The 19,434-nt window shown below is 46.5% G+C and overlaps 1 protein-coding gene across 6 annotated transcripts in view; it reads left to right on the plus strand.

Annotated features, from left to right (window-relative positions):
* The window catches only part of ADNP2 (ADNP homeobox 2), a 38,289-nt gene that overhangs the window by 7,905 nt on the left and 10,950 nt on the right, over window positions 1-19,434 (plus strand). For 5 of the 6 annotated variants that reach the window (XM_062201845.1, XM_062201842.1, XM_062201844.1 and 2 more), the window contains one exon: window positions 2,847-2,967. In XM_062201845.1, coding sequence (XP_062057829.1) covers window positions 2,860-2,967 — 108 coding nt within the window. In that variant the 5' untranslated portion in view covers window positions 2,847-2,859. Of the gene's footprint in view, window positions 1-2,846; window positions 2,968-6,001; window positions 6,132-19,434 lie in introns of those variants that run through there. The other variant, XM_062201846.1, reaches the window with a different exon arrangement.

The following is a 19,434-nucleotide window of genomic DNA, read 5'->3' on the forward strand; positions in this document are numbered from 1 at the left end:
TGGTGCTGCAGGCTGGGGCTTTAATCTGCTGAGCCACAGTGCTGGCCCCTTTTTTGTGTGTGTTTTTCAAAAAATTATCTATTTGAAAGGCAGAGTTACAGAGAGGGAGAGAGGGAGAGAGAATAGATCTTCCATCCACTGGTTCACTCTGCAGATGGCCACAGTGGCCACAGCTGGGTCAATTTGAAGGCAGGAACCAGGAACCAACAGTGTTGACCCCAACTCAGGCACTCTGGTAAGGGTTTTGGGCAGCCCAAGCTGCATTTATTTTTATTTTTTTTTAAGATTTATTTATTTATTTCAAAGGCAGAGTTACAGAGAGGCAGAAGCAGAGAGAGCGAGGTCTTCCTTCTGTGGTTCATTCCCCAAATGGCTGCAATGGCTGGAACTGAGCCAATCCGGAGCCAGGAGCTTCTTCCAGATCTCCCACGCAGGTGTAGGGGGCTCATGCACTTGGGCCATCTTCTATTTGCTTTCTCAGGCCATAGCAGAGAGCTGGATTGGAAGTGGAGTAGCCGAGACTTGAACTGGCACCAATATGAGATGCCGGCACTGCAAGCGGTGACTACCCGCTATGCCACAGCGCCGGCCCCCCAGGCTCTTGATCTTAACTGCTGCATCAAACACCAACACCCACCTACATCTGTGTGTTACACACAGCGCCTATTCCAGTGCTGTGTCATAGGGTTGATTTTAGTTTTATGCCTTTTCACATAGTTTAAAAATAGCTTTATTAATACAGAATTTACTTACTTGTAGAATTCACCCATTTAAAATGTACAGTTAAAGGGCTTCCAGCTACACAGCATGTGTCACAGTTGGTCTTTATTTATTGTCATTATTCCAAAAAAACACTGTGTTCCCTTAACCATCACTTCCTAGTTCTCCCTGGCAGGCCACCACTATTGTATTTTGTCTAAGGAATTTTCTGTTCTGCACACTTTCTGTAAATTTTTGACTTCTTTTACTTTGCACAATGTCTCCACAATTCATCCAAATTGTGGTGTGGATCAGCACTTCACTCTTTTTATAGCCAAATAATACTGTGTTGTATGGAGATGCACATTATATTTACCCAGTTATCAGTTGATGGGCATTTGGGTGGTTTATACTTTCTGGTCATTGTGACTAATGTGGCCCTCAACATCTTTGTACACGTTTTGTGATGTATGTTTTCCATTTCTTGTGAGTGGCGTTACTTGTTCAGATGGTCCATACTTAACCTTTTGAGGAGCTGTCAAATTGTTCCTGAAATGGACTGTACTATTTTACATTAATGTTAGTAATACATGAGTGCCAGTGTTTCCACTTCCTGGCCACTTCATATTATTTCCATTTTTAAAGAATTTCTTTGAAAGAGTTAGAGAGGAAGAGAGATCATCCATCCACCAGTTCACTCCCCAAATGGCTGCAATGTCAAGGGTTAGGCCAGGTTGAAGCCAGGAGCTTCATCCAGGTTTCCCACTCGGGTGGCTTTCCCAGGCCCATTACCAGGGAACTAGCTCCACAGTGGAACAGCCTGGGTTCAAACTACCACTCATATGGGATGCCAGCATTGCAGGCAGTGGCTTAACCCGCTGCCCTACAACACTGGACCCCCCATTTATATTTTTTTAAGGATATTTATTTGAAAGACCAGAATGAAAGAGAGAGAGAGAGATCATACATCTGCTGGTTCACTCTCCAAATGACTGCAACAGTGAGGTTTTTGGGCCAAGCTTGTTATAAGTTCCTTGTAAAAATATAATTTGCAAATATTTTTCTCAGTTTTGTGGACTTTTTGCTTTTTCATAGTATCATTTGTAGCACAAGAATTTTACATTTTCATAGAAGTCTGGGTTATTTTTTCTTTTATGGCAGTACTTTTCAGTATCATATATAAGAATTTATTGCCCATTCCAAAATTGTGAAGACTTTCCCTTTGTTTTCTTGTAAGTGTTTTACAGATTTTCCTCTTTACATGTAGATGTGTGATCCACTTTGAATTAAAGTCTATGAATGGGGGGGGTGCTAGCCCTGTGGCATAGCAGGTAAAGCCGCCACTTGCAATGCCACATCCCATGTGGGGACTGGTTCGAGTCCTGGCTGCTCCACTTCTGATCCAGCTCCCTGCTAGTGTGCCTGGGAAAGCAGCTGAAGGTTGCACAAGTGCTTTGGCCCCTGCATCCACGTGGGGGACCTGGATGAAGATCTCCGCTCCTGGCTCCTGGCTTCGACCTGGCCTAGTCCTGACCATTGCAACCATTTGGGGTGTGAAACAGCGAATTGAAGATCTCTGTCTATAATTCTGCCTTTATTAAGTACATAAAATTAATCTTAAAAAAGAAGTCTGTGTGTGGTGTAAGGAAGTTCACCCTCATTTGCATGTGGACATCCAGTTGTCCCAGCACCATTTGTTGAAAATTATACTCTATTGCCGGCGCCGTGGCTTGACAGGCTAATCCTCCGCCTTGCGGCGCCGGCACACTGGGTTCTAGTCCTGGTTGGGGCGCCAGATTCTATCCCGGTTGCCCCTCTTCCAGGCCAGCTCTCTGCTATGGCCCGGGAAGGCAGTGGAGGATGGCCCAAGTGCTTGGGCCCTGCACCCGCATGTGAGACCAGGAGGAAATGCCTGGCTCCTGGCTTCGGATCAGTGAGATGCGCCGGCCGCAGTGGCCATTGGAGGGTGAACCAACGGCAAAAAGGAAGACCTTTCTCTCTGTCTCTCTCTCTCTGTCCAACTCTGCCTGTCAAAAAAAAAAAAAAAAAAAAAAAAAAAAAGGTACTCTATTTCCATGGTGTTTTACTAGTTCTGTTAAAAACATATAGTGTGTGTGTACTTACTATGGTATTGTTTTCTTTTTAAGGAAAATTTCAAAAATGTTTCAAATTCCTGTGGAGAATCTTGACAGCATTAGAAAGGTGCGGAAGAAGGTGAAAGGCATTCTTGTGGATATCGGACTGGACAGCTGCCAGGAGCTACTGAAGGTGAGGGTTATAGACAGCAGGTTAGAGAACGCGGTGACGTTGGAGACGTGGTTGGCTTCGTGGAGGCGAGACTTGAGGTTTTTGAAGACTGGGTAAGAGTCCCCAAGATGGAAATTGCTTATGCTTTAAATGGCTGTTTAAATAAATACTTGTTTATGTCTTTCCAGCTTAAAGGGAACTATGTAAGTCATTCAATTTTTTATTTTCATTTTTATTTGAAAGGCAGAGAGACAGGTGGAAAGAGGTCTTCCATTTGCTTGTTCACTCCCCACATTAGAAAGAAGCTGGGTCAGAAATGGAGGAGCTAGGACTCAGCCCCAGGTGACTCCAGCACGGGACGCAGATGTCCAGGTGGCAATTCAATTTCTGTGCCAGATGACCACCGCTGTTTTTGTTTAAAACTATGTTTATGCAGGAATTTTTATAGTCAACAGTTATGAAAAATACTTACTTTGATGTTTGAGGGGAACATGTTGAATTCTTTATTTAAGCAAAAGACTAATACTTTAGTTTCCCAGTATAGTGAGATCAGCAAATGGGCAGAGATATGTAATATGATAAGTTTCTTTTTTTTTTTTTTAAATGTTATTAGGGCCAGCATTGTGGCCCAGTTGATTAAACCACTATCTGTGACACTGGTGCACCAGCTTGAGTCCCAGCTGCTCTACTTCTGACCAGCTCCCTGCAAATGTGCCTGGGAAAGCAGTGGAAGATGACCCAAGTGCTTGGCCCTGACACCCAAGTGGGAAACCCAGATGGATAAAGACTGCTGGCTTTGGACTGCACCAGCCACGTCTAGGCCAGACTGAAACCGGGAGCCAGAAACTCCATTCTTATCTCCCATATAGTTGGGCCATCTGCTACTGCCTTCCCAGGCACATTAGCCGGAAGCTGGATGGGAAGTGGAGCAGCTGGGACTGGCATTCTGATATAGGTTGCCTGTGTCACAGGTGGCAGCTTAGCCTACAATATTAGCCCCAGCTTTGAATTTTCAAAATGTATGAAGGATTTGGTTTAGAGTTTTATGGCCTGGGAAAAGTTCAGTTTTTATTTTTATTTTATTTATTAATTAATTTATTTTTTGACAGGCAGAGTTAGTGAGAGAGACAGAGTGAAAGGTCTTCCTTCCTTTGGTTCACCCTCCCAAATGGCTGCTACGGCCGGTGCGCTGCACCCATCCGAAACCAGGAGCTGGGTGCTTCCCCCTGGTCTCCCATGCAGGTGCAGGGCCCAAGCACTTGGGCCATGCTCCACTGCCTTCCTGGGCCACAGCAGAGAGCTGAACTGGAAGAGGAGCAACTGGGACAGAACCGGCACCCCAACCAGGACTAGAACCCGGGGTGCCGGCACCACAGGCGGAGGATTAGCCTAGTGAGCTGCAGCACCGGCCAAAGTTCAGTTTTTAAATCTTGAGCCTTTTAACAGATTTTTACTTATAAAAAGGCAATCTGATTCTAAAAAACTAATAATTTCCAGAATTTTTCTTTTTTTCTTTTTAAAGATTTATTTATTTATTTGATATAGTTACACAGAGAGAGAAGGAGAGGCAAAGAGAGAGAGAGAGATTGAGAGAGAGAAGTCTTCCATCTGTTGGTTCATTCCCCAGTTGGCCGCAACGGCCGGGGCTGTGCCGATCTGAAGCCAGGAGCCAGGAGCTTCTTCTGGGTCTCCCACACAGGTTCAGGGGCCCAGGTTCTTGCGCCAAATTCTGCTGCTTTCTCAGGCCATAGCAGAGAGCTGGGTCTCGAGCCAGCACCCATGTGGGATGCCGGTGCTCAGGCCAGGGCGTTAACCCGCTGCGCCACAGCGCCAGCCCCAGAATTGTTCTTAAAGGTCAGAATTAATCTTCTCTCTAGTGACATTCATTTCTAGTGGCATTCGTTTCTGAAGGAGCCCAGGCAGCTCACTGCTCAGACACGGCCTTTTGAGAGAGCTTTGCTTTAAAATGCTGCCTCTCCTAGTCGGTGCTCTGTTCTCTCTCCTGCCTGGGTTTCCCTCGAGGACTCACCCTGCCTGATTCCATCTGTTCACTGTCTTTCCCCACTTGAATCTAACAAGGCTAGGACCTCAGTGGCTTGTTATCTACTACTCTGCCTACAATCAGAACAGTGAATGATGCATACTTAGCTAACATTTTTTTGTAAATGAATGAAAGTGCATCCTACATAGACACTTACTTAAAAAAGTAAATGTTCATTTTATTTATTGAAAGGCAGAGTTACAAAGAGGGAGGGATACATCTTCCATCTACTGATTTACTCCTCAAATGGTTGTAACAGCTGGGGCTGGGCCAGGCTGAAGCCAGGAGCCAGGAGCTTCATTTAAGTCTCTCATGTGGGAGCAGGGACCCAAGCACTTGGGCCATCTTCCACTGCTTTCCTAGGTACATTAGCAAGGAGCTGGATTGGAAGTGGCGCAGTGGGATGCTGGCATTGCAGATGGCAGCTTAACCTGCTATGCCACAACTCCAGCTCCAAGAGACACTTGTAATCAACTGTCACCGAGTGCCCATTGGAAGCATAAAGATGGGAGAGATACTGAAAGTGGGAGAAACTTGGGTACACCCTGCTGTTCAGGACTAATCTTAAAATACGCAGACTTCTACATTTCTTTGCATATAAGCCATGTGTTAGCCTGTGGAAGGAAGGCCAGGGCAGTTAGAGAAGAGAAGTTGTGAATGGAGTGTCTGCTAGGTGAGTTAGGGCAGACGCAGTGGACACATGGTGCTTTAGTAGTAGGTGTATATATGAGTTTAATATTTGTAAGGAATGTGACAATGAATACCCAAGAGCCCAGTATGTGTGTAGTCTGAAACAACATAGACCTCTTAGGGTGGTCTTGGGCACATGGTGGATGCTGCAGAGGTGGGCCCTGGGGGTATGAAACAGCTTTCAGTGAACGGATTTGAGTGTAGAATACATTATAGACTGTGGAAAACGGAATTTTGAAATCCATGCATACTTTTTTCATAATACCTATTTTCCAAGAATATGAAGACCCTCATTATATCCTTTTGATAATTAAGGCATTGGAAGCCTTTCATCTTCTTACTGGCTGCTGCTAACTGATGGTGTGACCCTGGGCTGGTCGTACGGCCTGGGCCTCTCTGTCTTCATCATTACCTGGAAGGAACATGGGGTGTTCAGTCAGGACGTTGTCCCATGGTAAGGAGATGACAGTCTACCAGACAAACTTGGAATAATAATAGTGCGGTGGAGATGGTAGTGTAATAGAAATTTAAAGTTTTGGTTTTTTTTTTTTTAAATGCTTGGGCCTGTGTCTTAGTGGGCTAAGCCTCCATCTGCGGTGCTGGCATCCCATATATATGCCAGTTTGTGTCCCAGCTGTTCCTCTTCCGATCCAGCTGTCCACTTATGGCCTGGGAAAGCAGTAAAAGATGGCCCAAGTAATTGGGCCCCAGTAACCTTGTGGGAGGGAGACCTGGAAGAAACTCCTGGCTCCTGACTTCAGGTTGGCCCAGCTTTGGCCATTCTGGCTATTTGGTGGGTGAACCAGCAGATGGAGGACTTTTCTGTCTCTCCCTCTCTGTAACTCTGTCTCAAATAAATGAGTAAAATTTTAAAAAACATTTATTTATTTGAAAGGCAGAAACAGAGATATCCACAGCAGCCAGGGCTGGGCTGAAGCCAGGATCTCAGAACTCAGCCCAGGCCTCCCCTCTGGGGGAAGGGACTGAAGCCAGGATCTCAGAACTCAGTCCAGGCCTCCCCTCTGGGTGAAAGGGACTGAATTTCTTGAGTCATCACTTCTGCCTTCCAAGTCTGCTTTGTCAGGAGCTGGAGCCAGAAGTCAAACTCGCACACTCTTGTTTGTTTAAGATTTATTTGTTTGAAAGATAGAGTTACAGAGAGAGAAGGCAAGACACAGAGATCTTCCGTTCTTCTGGTTCACTCCCTAAATGGCTTTGACGACCTGGTGCCAGAGCCAGGAGCTTCATCCGGGTCTCACACGGGTGCAGGGGCCCAGGCACTTGGGCCATCTTCTGCTTTCTCAGGCACATTAGCAGGGAGCCAGATCGGAAGTGGAGCATCTGGGACTCAAACCGGTGCCCATATGACATGCTGGCACTGCAGATGGTGGCTTTGTCTGTGCCATAGCGCCGGCCCCAACCCTGACATTCTGATACGAGACATGCTCAGCTAAACACCTGCCCTGTTGGAGTGTGTGTGTGTGTGTGCACGTGCACCCGTGTACGTTATGTAATCTGGATATTAATCCTTTATCAGAAGAATAGTTTGTAAACATTTTCTCCTGTTGGTTGTCTTTCACTCTTTATTGTTTCCGTTGCTGTGTAGGGACTTCTTCGGTGGATGTAATCCCATTTGTCTAATTTTGCATTTGTTTCCTGTGCTTCTGCAGTCTCATCCAAAATATCACTGCCTGTATCAGTGTCTTTTTTTTTTTTAAGATTTATTTATGCTGGTGCTGCAGCTCACTAGGCTAATGCTCCGCCTTGCGGCGCCGGCACACCGGGTTCTAGTCCTGGTCGGGGCACCAGATTCTGTCCCGGTTGTCCCTCTTCCGGGCCAGCTCTCTGCTGTGGCCCGGGAGTGCAGTGGAGGATGGCCCATGTGCTTGGGCCCTGCACCCCATGGGAGACCAGGAGAAGCACCTGGCTCCTGCCATCGGATCAGCGCGGTGCGCCGGCCGCAGTGCGCCTACCGCGGCGGCCATTGGAGGGTGAACCAACGGCAAAAGGAAGACCTTTCTCTCTGTCTCTCTCTCACTGTCCACTCGGCCTGTCAAAAATAGAAAAAAAAAAAGATTTATTTATTTATTTGAAAGTCAGAGTTAGAGAGAGAGAGAAAGAAAGAAAGAAAGAAAGGTCTTCCATCTGCTGGTTCACTCCTCAATTGACTGCAACGGCTGGAGCTGCTCCGATCCGAAGCCAGGAGCCAGGAGCTTCTTCCAGGTCTTTCACATGGGTGCAGGGGCCCAAGCACTTGGGCCATCATCTATGCCACCCCAGGCCATAGCGGAGAGCTGGATCAGAAGTGGAGCAGCCGGGACTCGAACCGGTGTCCATAAGGGATGCCGGCACTGCAGGCGGCCACTTTACCTGATATACCACAGCACCGGCCCCTGTATCAATGTCTTGAAATGTTTCCCCTGTATTTTCTTTAGTAGTTTCATAATTTCAGGTCTTATATTTAGGTCTTTGATCTAATTTTTGTATGGAATGAGAAGTTGGAGAAGAATTTTTTTTTTTTTTTTCATTTGAAAGGCAGAGTTACAGGAAGAGACACAGAGAGAGAAATCTTCCATCACTGATTCATTCCCCAAATGGCCACAATGGCCAGAGCTGGACCAGACTGAAGCCAGGAACTTCTGGGTTTCCCACATGGATGACAGAGGCCTAAGGATTTGGGCCATCTTCCTTACTTTTTCAGGTCCATTAGCAGGGAGCTGGATCGGAAGGGGAGTAGCTAGGACTTGAACCAGCACCCATATGGGGTGGCGGCCTTACCTGCTACGCCACGGCACCAGCCCCCTGTAGGTTACAATTTTAAGTACCTCATGTTTATTTATTGTAGGAAGATGAGATAGAACAGAGTTAATGTTGGAAACATGGATCCTTGATCCCTTTTAGCTTTTTAAAAAAATCATCTTGAGGGTAACTTTTTAATTAAAATTGTTTTTAAAAATTTAAACTTATTTTGAAGGCAGAGAGAGACAGATCTTCCATCTGCTGGTTCACTTCCCAAATGACTGCAACAGCTGGGCAGAGGTGGGCCAGGCTGGGCAGGGAGCAAAGAACGCAATCCTGGTTTCCCTCGTGGGTTTAGGATCCCAGCTGAGACACTACCTGCTGCTTCCCAGGGTGTACATTAGCAGAGTAGAAGAAGGTGGGATGTAAACCCAGGCGTGGGTGCAGGTGTCCCAAACAGCGTCTGCCCATGCGCTGTTTTCCTGTATTAGCTGCTGTTGAATGGAGTCACTCTGTGGCTGTTTTAGGGGTTGGAAGTGTTCTCTTTTCTTAAGATAAATTCCCAAGAAGGTCTGCTTTTGATGTAGAAGTTTGTTTTGAACACTGTTACTCCTCGTTCTTTTTTTTTTCCACTGAATTCAGTTCTTTTGTATGTATTCCTATTTATAGTTGCTATTTCAGTGTGCCCTGTCTCTTGACTTGTATGCATAAAGCCAGAGTCTAGACAGACACAGTGCTCAAGTGGTATTCATACTTTCCACTTGTTTTTTAATAATGACTTTTAGTTTTTCTCTACTAGCTGCTTTCGTTGCATCTGACCAGGGAAGCATTCCTTAACTTTAAACTCTGCTCTTACCTCTTGCAATACACTATTATTTCCCTCTTTCAAACATGCAGAAATTTGAAAGGATTACATAATGAAAACCCACATTCTGTGACACCTACGTTCTACAAAATTGTTAATGTTTTATTGTAGTTGCTTTATTATAAGTCTGTACATCTCCACTGATTATTCCATCTTTTTTTGATGCATTTCAGATAAAATTAGAAATGTCAGTATTTTTCACTCCCAATCTAAGGAGCGTTTAGTATGGGCTTACAGTTTGGGGGGTAAAATTTACATGTCATGAAATGTACCTTAACCCAAACCCATTCAGTTCCATGTTTTAAATTCTGAGTATTTCAGTGATATAATATTTATTTCAAAGTTCCATAAGTGGCATATTTATTTCTCTGTTGAAGTTGTTATAGTTGTCTTATATTTGGACACTGGAACGTAATGGGTTTAGTGTCTCAGTGGTGATTCTGCTGCGTGACACAAATCTCTGTGAAGATGCACAACAGTTTTATGCTCCAGGAAGTCCCTCTGCGCCTCTCCCAGTCAATCCCTGCTCTCCCCCCACTTTTTGAGAATTTTAACCATAAATCAGGCTTATATAAATAAAATATGTTACATGCTCCTGGTGGAAGAGTCCTGTGGGTGGTTGAATGTAGGTCTGCCCCCATTTGTTGCTCAGTAATATTCTGTGATGTGAATAGGTTGTTCATTAGAGTCTTTTTTAAATGTTTATTCATTTTTATATATGTGAGAAGCAGAGAGAGAGATCTTCCATCTATAGTTTCACTCCCCAGTTACCTTCAACAGCTGGGGCCCAGGTTGAAGCCAGGAGCCTGGAACTCCCATCTGGGTCTCCTATGTGGGTGGCAGGTACTCAAGTACTTGCACATTAGTAGGAAGCAGGAATGGAAAAAGAGTAGCCAGGACTCAAACCAAAATCAGGCACTCCAATATGGGATGTGGCGTCCTAAGAGGTAGCTTCATCCTTACCAAAATGCCTAACCCTAGAGGGAGTTTTTGCGTTGTTTATGGAAAGATTTTTTTTTTTAAATTAATTTATTTATTTGAAAGTCAGAGTTACACACAGAGAGAAGGAGAGGCAGGCAGAGATAGATAGGTCTTCCATCCGCTGGTTCATTCCCCAGTTGGCTGCAACGGCTGGAGCTGAGCCGATCCGAAGCCAAGAGCCAGGAGCTTCCTCTGGATCTCTCACACAGGTGCGGGGGCCCAAGCACTTGGGCCATCTTCTACTGTTTTCCCAGGTCATAGCAGAGAGCTGGATTGGAAGTGGAGCAGCTGGGTCTTGAACCGGCACCCACATGGGATGCTGGCGCTTCAGGCCAGGGCATTAATCCATTGTGCCACAGCGCCAGCCCCAAAAGATTTTTTTTTTTTTTTTTTTTTTTTTGACAGGCAGAGTGGATAGTGAGAGAGAGAGACAGAGAGAAAGGTCTTCCTTTTGCCGTTGGTTCACCCTCCAATGGCCGCCACGGCTGGCGCTGCGACCTGCGCATCGCGCTGCTCCGATGGCAGGAGCCAGGTGCTTATCCTGGTCTCCCATGGGGTGCAGGGCCCAAGCACTTGGGCCATCCTCCACTGCACTCCCTGGCCATGCAGAGAGCTGGCCTGGAAGAGGGGCAACCGGGACAGGATCGGTGCCCCAACCGGGACTAGAACCCGGTGTGCTGGCGCCGCAAGGCGGAGGATTAGCCTAGTGAGCCGCGGCGCCGGCCAAAAAGATTTTTTTTTTTAATTAATTTATTTGAAAGGCAAGGGTACAGAGAGAAGGAGAGATAGAACTTTCATCTGCTGGTTCACTCCTCAAATGAATGCAATGGCTGGGGCTGAGCCAGGAGCCAGGAGCTTCATCTGGGTCTGCCACGTGGGTACAGAGGCCCAAGCACTTGAGCCACCTTCCACTGCTTTCCCAGTTACATTAGCAGGGAGCTAGATTGGAAGTAGAGCAGCCAGGACTTGAACTGGTGCCCATATGTGATGCCTTAACCCATTATGCCACAATGCTGGCCTCTGTGGGAAGGTTTTAAAATATAAATTCCATTTCTTTACTACAATTAGGCTATTCAATTCCCTTAATTTTTCTTGAGTGAACTTTGACTATTTTTGTCTTCCTTTAAGGAATTTTTCCATTTCCATTTAAGTTTAAAGTATCCATGTCATCTTTTTGTCTGTAGGTACTGTAGTGATGTGCCCTTTTTCTTTAGTGATAATGGTAATTTGTGTCGTTTTCTCCCTGAACATTCTTAGAAAAGATTTGAGAATATTAGTGATCTTTTCAACTAAACTGCAGTTGTTTTGGTTCTTTTTCTCTATGGTTTGTTTTCTGTTACATTTCTTTTTTTAAAAAAATATTTATTTATTTGAAAGAGTTACAGAGAAAGAGAGAGTGAGATCTTCCATCCACTAGTTTATTCCCCAAATGGCTGCAACAGCCAGGACTAGACCAGGCCAAAGACAGGAGCCAGGAGCTTCTTCGGGTCTCCTGCATAGTTCAGGGACCCAAGTACTTGGGCTCTATTCGGCTGACTTCCCAGGTGCATTAACAGGGAGCTGGGTCAGAAGTTGAGCATCCAGGATTCAAACCAGCACCCATGTGGGATGCCAGTGCATCAAGCCCCAGCTTTAACCCGCCACGCTACAGCATCAGCCCCTATTTCTGTTCTTAATGATTTCCTTATTTTTGTTAAGGATTCAATATTTATTTTTTTTAAATTCGGGTTCCTAAGTGGTATTTTGGAATTCTTCCCTTTTTCCCTCTCTAAGGTATCTAATGCCTCAAATTTCCTTTTAAATCGTTTTTTAAGTATTCATTTATTTATTTGAAAGAGTTACACAGAGAGAGAGAGAGAGAGAGAGAGGGGTCTTTCATCTGCGGGTTCACCCCTCAGTCAGCTGGCAATGGTCGGAGTTGCACTGAGCCGAGGCCAGCAGCCAGGAGCTTCCTCCGGGTCTCCCACGTGGGTGGAGGGGCCCAAGGACTTGGGCCACCTGCCTCTTTCCCAGGCCAGAGCAGAGAGCTGGATTAGAAGTGGAGCAGGCAGCGGCTTTACCTGCTACACCACAGCTCTAGCCCCTCCCTTTAAATTTTTAAAAATTTTTATTAATACAAAGAGAATAGGCTTCATGTATTTCATAGATAAAATTCTAAGAAGAAAACCATGCTTCCTTCCATCTCTCCCTCAATCCTCCATCCTTCCTTCCTTTTTTCCCTTTAAGTTTTTTTTTTTTTTTTAATTTTTTTATTTTTGACAGAGTGGATAGTGAGAGAGAGATAGAGAGAAAGGTCTTCCTTTTGCCGTTGGTTCACCCTCCAATGGCCGCCGCGGTAGCGCGCTGCGGCCGGCGCACCGTGCTGATCCGATGGCAGGAGCCAGGTGCTTATCCTGGTCTCCCGTGGGGTGCAGGGCCCAAGCACCTGGGCCATCCTCCACTGCACTCCCTGGCCACAGCAGAGAGCTGGCCTGGAAGAGGGGCAACCGGGACAGGATCGGTGCCCCAACCGGGACTAGAACCCGGTGTGCCAGCGCCGCAAGGCGGAGGATTAGCCTAGTGAGCCGCGGCGCCGGCCGTAAGTTTTGCATTAACATAATATTCAATTTACTTAATAATCACAGGCTTAATACACCACTAACCATAATGTTCAACAAGTAAAAAGTAGCAAGTACTGTAAATGGAGACAAGAACTGTAAACAAGAATCAGATCATAAGACGTCAGTTTCATTGTTAGACTTCTGTGTATATGAAGTCCACATATCAGAGAAAATATATAATTGTCTTTTGGGACTGGCTTATTTTAAATAACCCTTTAAATTTTTATTTATTTTCACTTTATTTCTTCTTAAAAGGTTTATTTATTTGAAAGGCAGAGCAACAGAGAGTGAGAAAGAGATCTTCCATCTGCTGGTTCACTCCCAGGTGCATCCTGCTACAGCTGTGTCTGGATCAGGGCCAAGCCAGGGTCCAGGAACTCAGCTGTGGTCCCCAGGCGGTGGCGCGGCCTCAGCCATCGCTGCTGCCCCCCTGGCTGTGAGGTCGCGGGAAGCAGATGCCTCTTAGTCTCCCCAGAATCTCTGGGCACAGCTTTAGTTGCCCTTTGCAAATTTTATTTATTGTGTTTTTACATTTGCTAATTTCCTTTGTGATTTCTTCTTTGCTCTTAAACTTGTAGGTGTGTAGTTTTCCTCAGATTTGGAAAGCTTTGTGGCATCATTTCTTCTAGTTTCTGCTCATTTTCTGTTCCTGCTCATTTTTAACCTTGAGCTCCATTGTACAAGCATTGAGCTGCTTGATGCTGTGCGCCTGTCAGTGCTCTGCTGGGATTTCTTGATCCTGCTTTGCTTTGGTTTGGAACCTGCTCTGTCTTCCAAGTTCATGGCTGCTCCAGCTACCTACAAGTTCGTATTTTCTTGGGCAGCATTTCCTCTGTTCCTGACACCATGCAGTATGGTTTTAATGACACACAATTGCATTTTTCATTCAGAGGAGTATAGTTTGGGCCACTTTTGATTTCTTTCATGTTTTCTGTGATCTCTTGTTTTCCTCGTTTTGGTCTAGTTCTTGTGTTACTGGCAAGTTTTAAATGGATGCTGGATATAAGATAGGTTTCATGCTCCTGGTGGTTTTATGGGTGCTAGGTTTTGTTTCCTTTAACTGTTTTTGGGTTTTGTTGTAGGACATGCATTCTGTTCCTTCTGAGGCTTGCTTTTATGGGTTGTGGTCTAGGTCTGGATGGACTGGGGACCCCTGGGAGGCTGGAGGCAGCATCTTTCCGAGGGCTGTGCTGTGCCTGGTGGCTTCTTGGCAGTTCTGCCTTCTCCTTTCCTCGTCCTTCCCTGCTGGTTTCACATGGACCGGAACGTGCGTGCTCAGAGGAAGGGGAGTCTCCAGGACACCCTGTCCAGCTTATCACTTAGTCCGTATTGCAGGATGTCCTTGTTTTGTAGGAGTTCTTCCTTTTGTCTTTTCAGATGGTGAGGTAACACTGGTTACAGAGCAGTTGTAGGGCTTGCCTTTCTGCGGGCTTTTGCTACTGTAGCTAGGGCAACAACTTTTGGTTGGGCTTAGGTTCACCTGTGCATTGCTTTTTAGATATACCCAGTGTTCCTAGTGTTTCTGGCTGTTTCTTTGTCTCAGGTCTTTTTGATCTTTGTTGGAAACAGAATGCAAGATATGTGTGCTGTACACTCCAAACGTGTCTTTTTTCTGGTTAGTTCTGAGTTGGCTGGGTAAACAGTGTACTAGCTTTGATATAGTTGAAGGGAGTTGTATTAGCTATCAGTTTCTGGCTTAACTAGTAACCTTTAATTATAAAAATGGAGGTGGGCGTTGTGGAATAGTGGGTCCTGCTGCTGTGCAGGAGACCTGTGTTCCCCTTCAGGTTGCTCATTCGTGTCCTGGCTGCTCTGCTTCTGATGGAGCTTCCTGCTGTTGTGCCTGGGAAAGCAGCAGATGAAAGCCAGTGTACTTGGCTCCCTGCCCCGCACAGGGGAGACCTGGGTGGACTTCCTTTGTTCTCTTGGCTTCAGCCGGGCCTGGGCATTTGGGGAGTGAACCCCTTGGTGGAGGATCTCTGTCTCTCCTCTCTGTCACTCTGCCTTTCAAATAAAATCTTTTAAGAAATTAAAAACAATAATGTAGATTATAATAGTTTTAATTTTTTATTTGATTTATTTAAATTGTCAAAGGAGGATATAATAGCTGCTTACACTGTTAGTTATTTATCTATTTATTAGAGAGAAAAATGTTCATAGAAAGAGTTCCCAGCCACTGGTTCACTCCTCAGATACCCACAAAAGACCCAGCCCAAGCCTTCCGTGTTCGTGACAGGAACCCAGTCACTTAACCATCCCTGCCTACCACCCTCCATGGTCTGCGTTATCAGAGAACTGGAGTCAGTAGCCTGAGCCAGGAGTTGGGCACAGGCACCACTGTGTGGGATGTGAGTTCAGTTCCTGACATCTTAACTGCTCCTGTAATTGTTTTTAGAAAGCGGAGTTTTGAATGCCGCGTCTCTACAGTTTAGACCTTCACTGTTAACATGCTAACCCTTCTGTTCCTGTGGTGTGGTTTTTACTATGAGCTTGTGTTGATTGTTGATTGTGGTTTTTTATTACTTGCTTTCTAAGTTACCTATGTTTTGTTATTAAGAGTTCATGTGATCTATCATCCAGTCTGTTCATATTCTTCAGTTTTTTTCCCTACATGCTTTTTTTTTTTAAGATTTATTTATTTATTTGAAATGCAGAGTTACAGAGAGGCAGAGGCAGAGACAGAGAGAGGTCTTCCATTTGCTGGTCACTCCCCAAATTGCTGCAATGGCCGGAGCTGAGCTGACCTGAAGCCAGGAGCCAGGAGCTTCCTTCAGGTCTCCCATGTGGGTACAGGGGCCCAAGGACTTGGGCCATCTTCTACTGCTTTCCCAGGCCATAGCAGAGAGCTGGGTTGGCAATGGAGCAGCCGGGACTAGAACCAGCGCCCATATGGGATGCCGGCACTGCAGGCGGTGGCCTTACCCCCTATGCCTCAGCGCCGGCCCCTCCCCACATACCTTTTACATGTGGTGTGTGTTGGTTCATGATGTTTTTTCTGGAGACTCCTAGTCCCCATCAGGGCATGTGGCCCACACTGGCCTCGCATCTTGCAGAGGTGCCCGTCCAGGTGTGTAGAGGTCTTTACAGTTGTGGGCTTTGTTCCCCTGTTCCCTGAGCTCCTTGATGGTAGTCTGTTTGTGATGGAACCTCTCACAGACTCAGCTGAAGCGTGTGGAGTGGAGAGCAGTGTGTGACCGCCGTGCGTTAGCCCTCAGCACCTGGAGTGTGGCCCACTGTGTGTGGTCACTGGGTCTCCACATGCAGTCAGCTTCTTCCTCTTGACTGGGAGGTTGTGCTTGTAACACCAGTTGGGAAGTCGGTCGCTTTGTAGGGGATTGCTGATAAATGAGGTTTTTTTGATTTTGTCACTTATATGTAAGGTCCTCAGAAAGTTCATGGAAAATTCTTTTGAAAAAAACTGTTCATGAATTTAAAAAAAAAAGTTTGCACCATAATATATATTTTACTTCCATTTGTCCACAGACTTCTGTGAAGTTCCTGTATATGTTATTAGCGGACATTCTTGAGTAAACTACTTCACTCATCACTTGGGGGCTGTTTGGTTTCTCTGGAATATATCACTTCCTCGAAAGGCGGAGTAAGACTTTATTCTGTCTTTGGAGGCTTCATTTTTCTAAGAGTTGGTTATTAACTCTGCCTAGGATGTAGCGAGTTTCAGTTCTCTAAAACCCTTGGTCTTATAGGTGCTTAAAGGTTACAACATCCAAGTGACTCCTGGTGCTTTTGTTATATCCTTGGCCTGAAGTTTCCTTGATGATGTGCCCATTCTCTCTCTCTCTCTCTACCTCCCTCTCTCCCTCTCTCTCTTTTCCTTTCTCTCTCTCTCCCTCTCTCCCTCTCTCCCCCCTCCTCCCCGCCCACCCCTTGGAGTTGTCTGTTTAGTTATTTGACAGGCAGATTAACAGAGAGAGAGCTACTCCATGTGCTGGTTCATTCTCCAAAAGGCACTACAGCCAGCGCTGGGCCAGGGCAAATTTAGGAGCTAGGAACTTCGTCCTTGTCTCCCATCTGAGTGGCAGGGGCCCAAGTATTTGAGTGACTTTTCCACCGCTTCCCCAGGCACATTAGCAGGGAACTGTGTCGGAAGTGGAGCAGCTGGAACTTGAACTGGCTGTCTGATGTGGGATGCAGGCATCACAAGTGGTGGCTTAGCTGCTGTGCCACAGCCCAGCCCCAGCTTCTGTGTTTTAAATAAAAGTGAAAGCAGAGGGGAAGTGTTTTGTACGTACACTGTGTGGAGTGGCTGAGAACAAATAGGAGTAGATTTTTTTTTCTTTGATCTCGAAGGGAAAAAAGTAACTATGGGCCACGTGTACTTTAAAATTTTCCTTTAATATATGAGATGGTTTTCTTCATACTATAAAACAGTTTCATTGAGTATCTTCTGCCATGGGTGGTGCCGTACTGCAGCAGGCTGAGCTGCTGCTGGAAACACCAGCATCACCTACTGGAGCGGTGGTTTGAGTCCAGGCCGCTTTCCTGCTGAGCCAGTCCCTGGTGCTGCACCAGCGAAGGCAGCAGAGCGCAGGCCAAGGGCGTAAGATGCAGTCCCTGGCTTCTGCCTGGCGCAGCCCTGGCTGTTGTAGACATGTCGGGGGCAAACCAGCAGGTGGTAGAGACCTCCCTCCCTGCCTCTTTCTCTACTGGTGTTTCAGGTAAACAAACAAACAAAAAAAACCCTTTGCCACTTGATAGCCTCTCTCTACTCATTGGGATCCTGCTCCTAGACCTTGTTTTTTCTGTTTATTTTCATTTTCTTTGAAAATCAGAGAGAGAGATTTTTTCCATCCTCTGATCGACTTCCTAACAGCCAGGGCTGGGCCAAGCTGACCTGGGAGACAGGAACTCCATCCAAGCACTTGAGCCATCATTTGCTGCCTCCTGGGATATACGTTAGCAGGAAGCTGACTGGGGATTGCAGGAGCAATCCAGGCCCCCAGATAGGATGCAGGTGTACCAGGTGGCTGCTTAGCCCACACCCAGACTTAGTTTTTCCTGTCTCTTTCTCATCACATTAGCCACTCCCCCCATCTAAACTTCTTTCCCCACTGAGTGTAGCTGGAGTCAGGCACACAGAGTTAGCACTCCCTGCTAGCACACCTCTGCTCTCCCTAAATCATTCTCATAGCTGGTCTCCAGTGGGAGACAGAGTCACCTGTGGAAGCCTAAGGCTGGAGCTGCACCTCTGGGATTCCAGTGCCAGCAGTAAATACTTGAGGGCTGAGTTAGGGTGGATTGCCAGAGGTGAGGTGGATGACTGTGTGCTGGGGTATCTCCCTCTCCCGTCTCGTAACCGTGTTGTCTTAGATGCTTCTCACTGGCTCCTTCCTTCCCTGCTACTGTCTGGAAGTTGGCTGTCTCTGCTCCCAGGGGGAAGTTCTGGCCCCGGTGCTGGCCTTGCCTCTTGGCCACTTTCCAGACCTGGCCCTCTCTGCTCTCACCGAGGCCTGCCTGCTCCTGAGAGTCTGGGACTGCTGCTGCCGTGTCCGTAGCTTATCTCCCAAGCCAGTGAGAGGCTCTCTTCACCTTTTCCTACATTTTGGTCTCTGACAGGACTTCTTATTGTGGCAGGTGCAACCCTTAGAGTGGAAAATGCCTGTTCCCACTGAGAAAAAAATCCTCTGCATATTTTTACTTCTGTTTACATGTCTGTCGTGAGAGAGGTTTAAATAGAAGGACACTTTCCTTTGATTCCCCACGAGAAAATGAATGAATGATAGTGGCAAAATGTAGTGTAAAATAATATGTTCAGGGGCTGATGCTGTGGCCGCCTGCCATGCCAGCATCTCGTATGGGCGCTGGTTCAAGTCATGGCTGCTCCACTTCTGATCCAGCTCCCTACTGAGGCACCTGGGAAAGCAGCGGAACATGGTCCAAGTCCTTGGGCCCTGCACCCATGGGGGAGACCCAGATGGAGTTCCTGGCTCCTGGCTACAGTCTGGACTAGCCCCAGCCGTTGGGGGCCATTTGGGAGTGAATCCATGGATTTAAGATACCTCTCTCTCCCTGTCTGCTTGTCTCTCTCTCTCTCTGCCTTTCCTTTTCTCTGTAACTCTGCCTTTCAAATAAACACATAAATCTTTTTCTAAAAACTATAATATAAAAGTACTGTAGAGGGGAACAAGGTCACGAAGGAGCGAGGCTTGGTGTGGTGCCGCTGTTCTCTCTCAGTCTCAGAGTTCTAGCAGTGCCACGTTGGGGCAGAGCATCCGGAGGGTCACAGCCTCCATGGTCCATAGGAGCCACTGTGAGGAGGGCGCAGGGAAGAATTTGCCATTTCAGTGGAGACAAGTGGAGGTTGCTAGCTGTAATGACTCTCTGTCTTGGTGGATTCATGCACCTTTCTTCATAGTACAACACCAGCTGCTTAAGAAATAAGGATGTTTTGGCTGGCACCGTGGCTCACTTGGCTAATCCTCTGCCTGCGGTGCTGGCACCCTGGGTTCTAGTCCCAGCTGGGGCGCCAGGTACTAGTCCCGGTTGCTCCTCTTCCGGTCCAGCTCTCTGCTTTGGCCTGGGAGTGCAGTGGAGGATGGCCCAGGTGCTTGGGT

Source organism: Lepus europaeus, chromosome 9 (assembly GCF_033115175.1).
Source record: "Lepus europaeus isolate LE1 chromosome 9, mLepTim1.pri, whole genome shotgun sequence".
Taxonomy (NCBI): domain Eukaryota; kingdom Metazoa; phylum Chordata; class Mammalia; order Lagomorpha; family Leporidae; genus Lepus; species Lepus europaeus.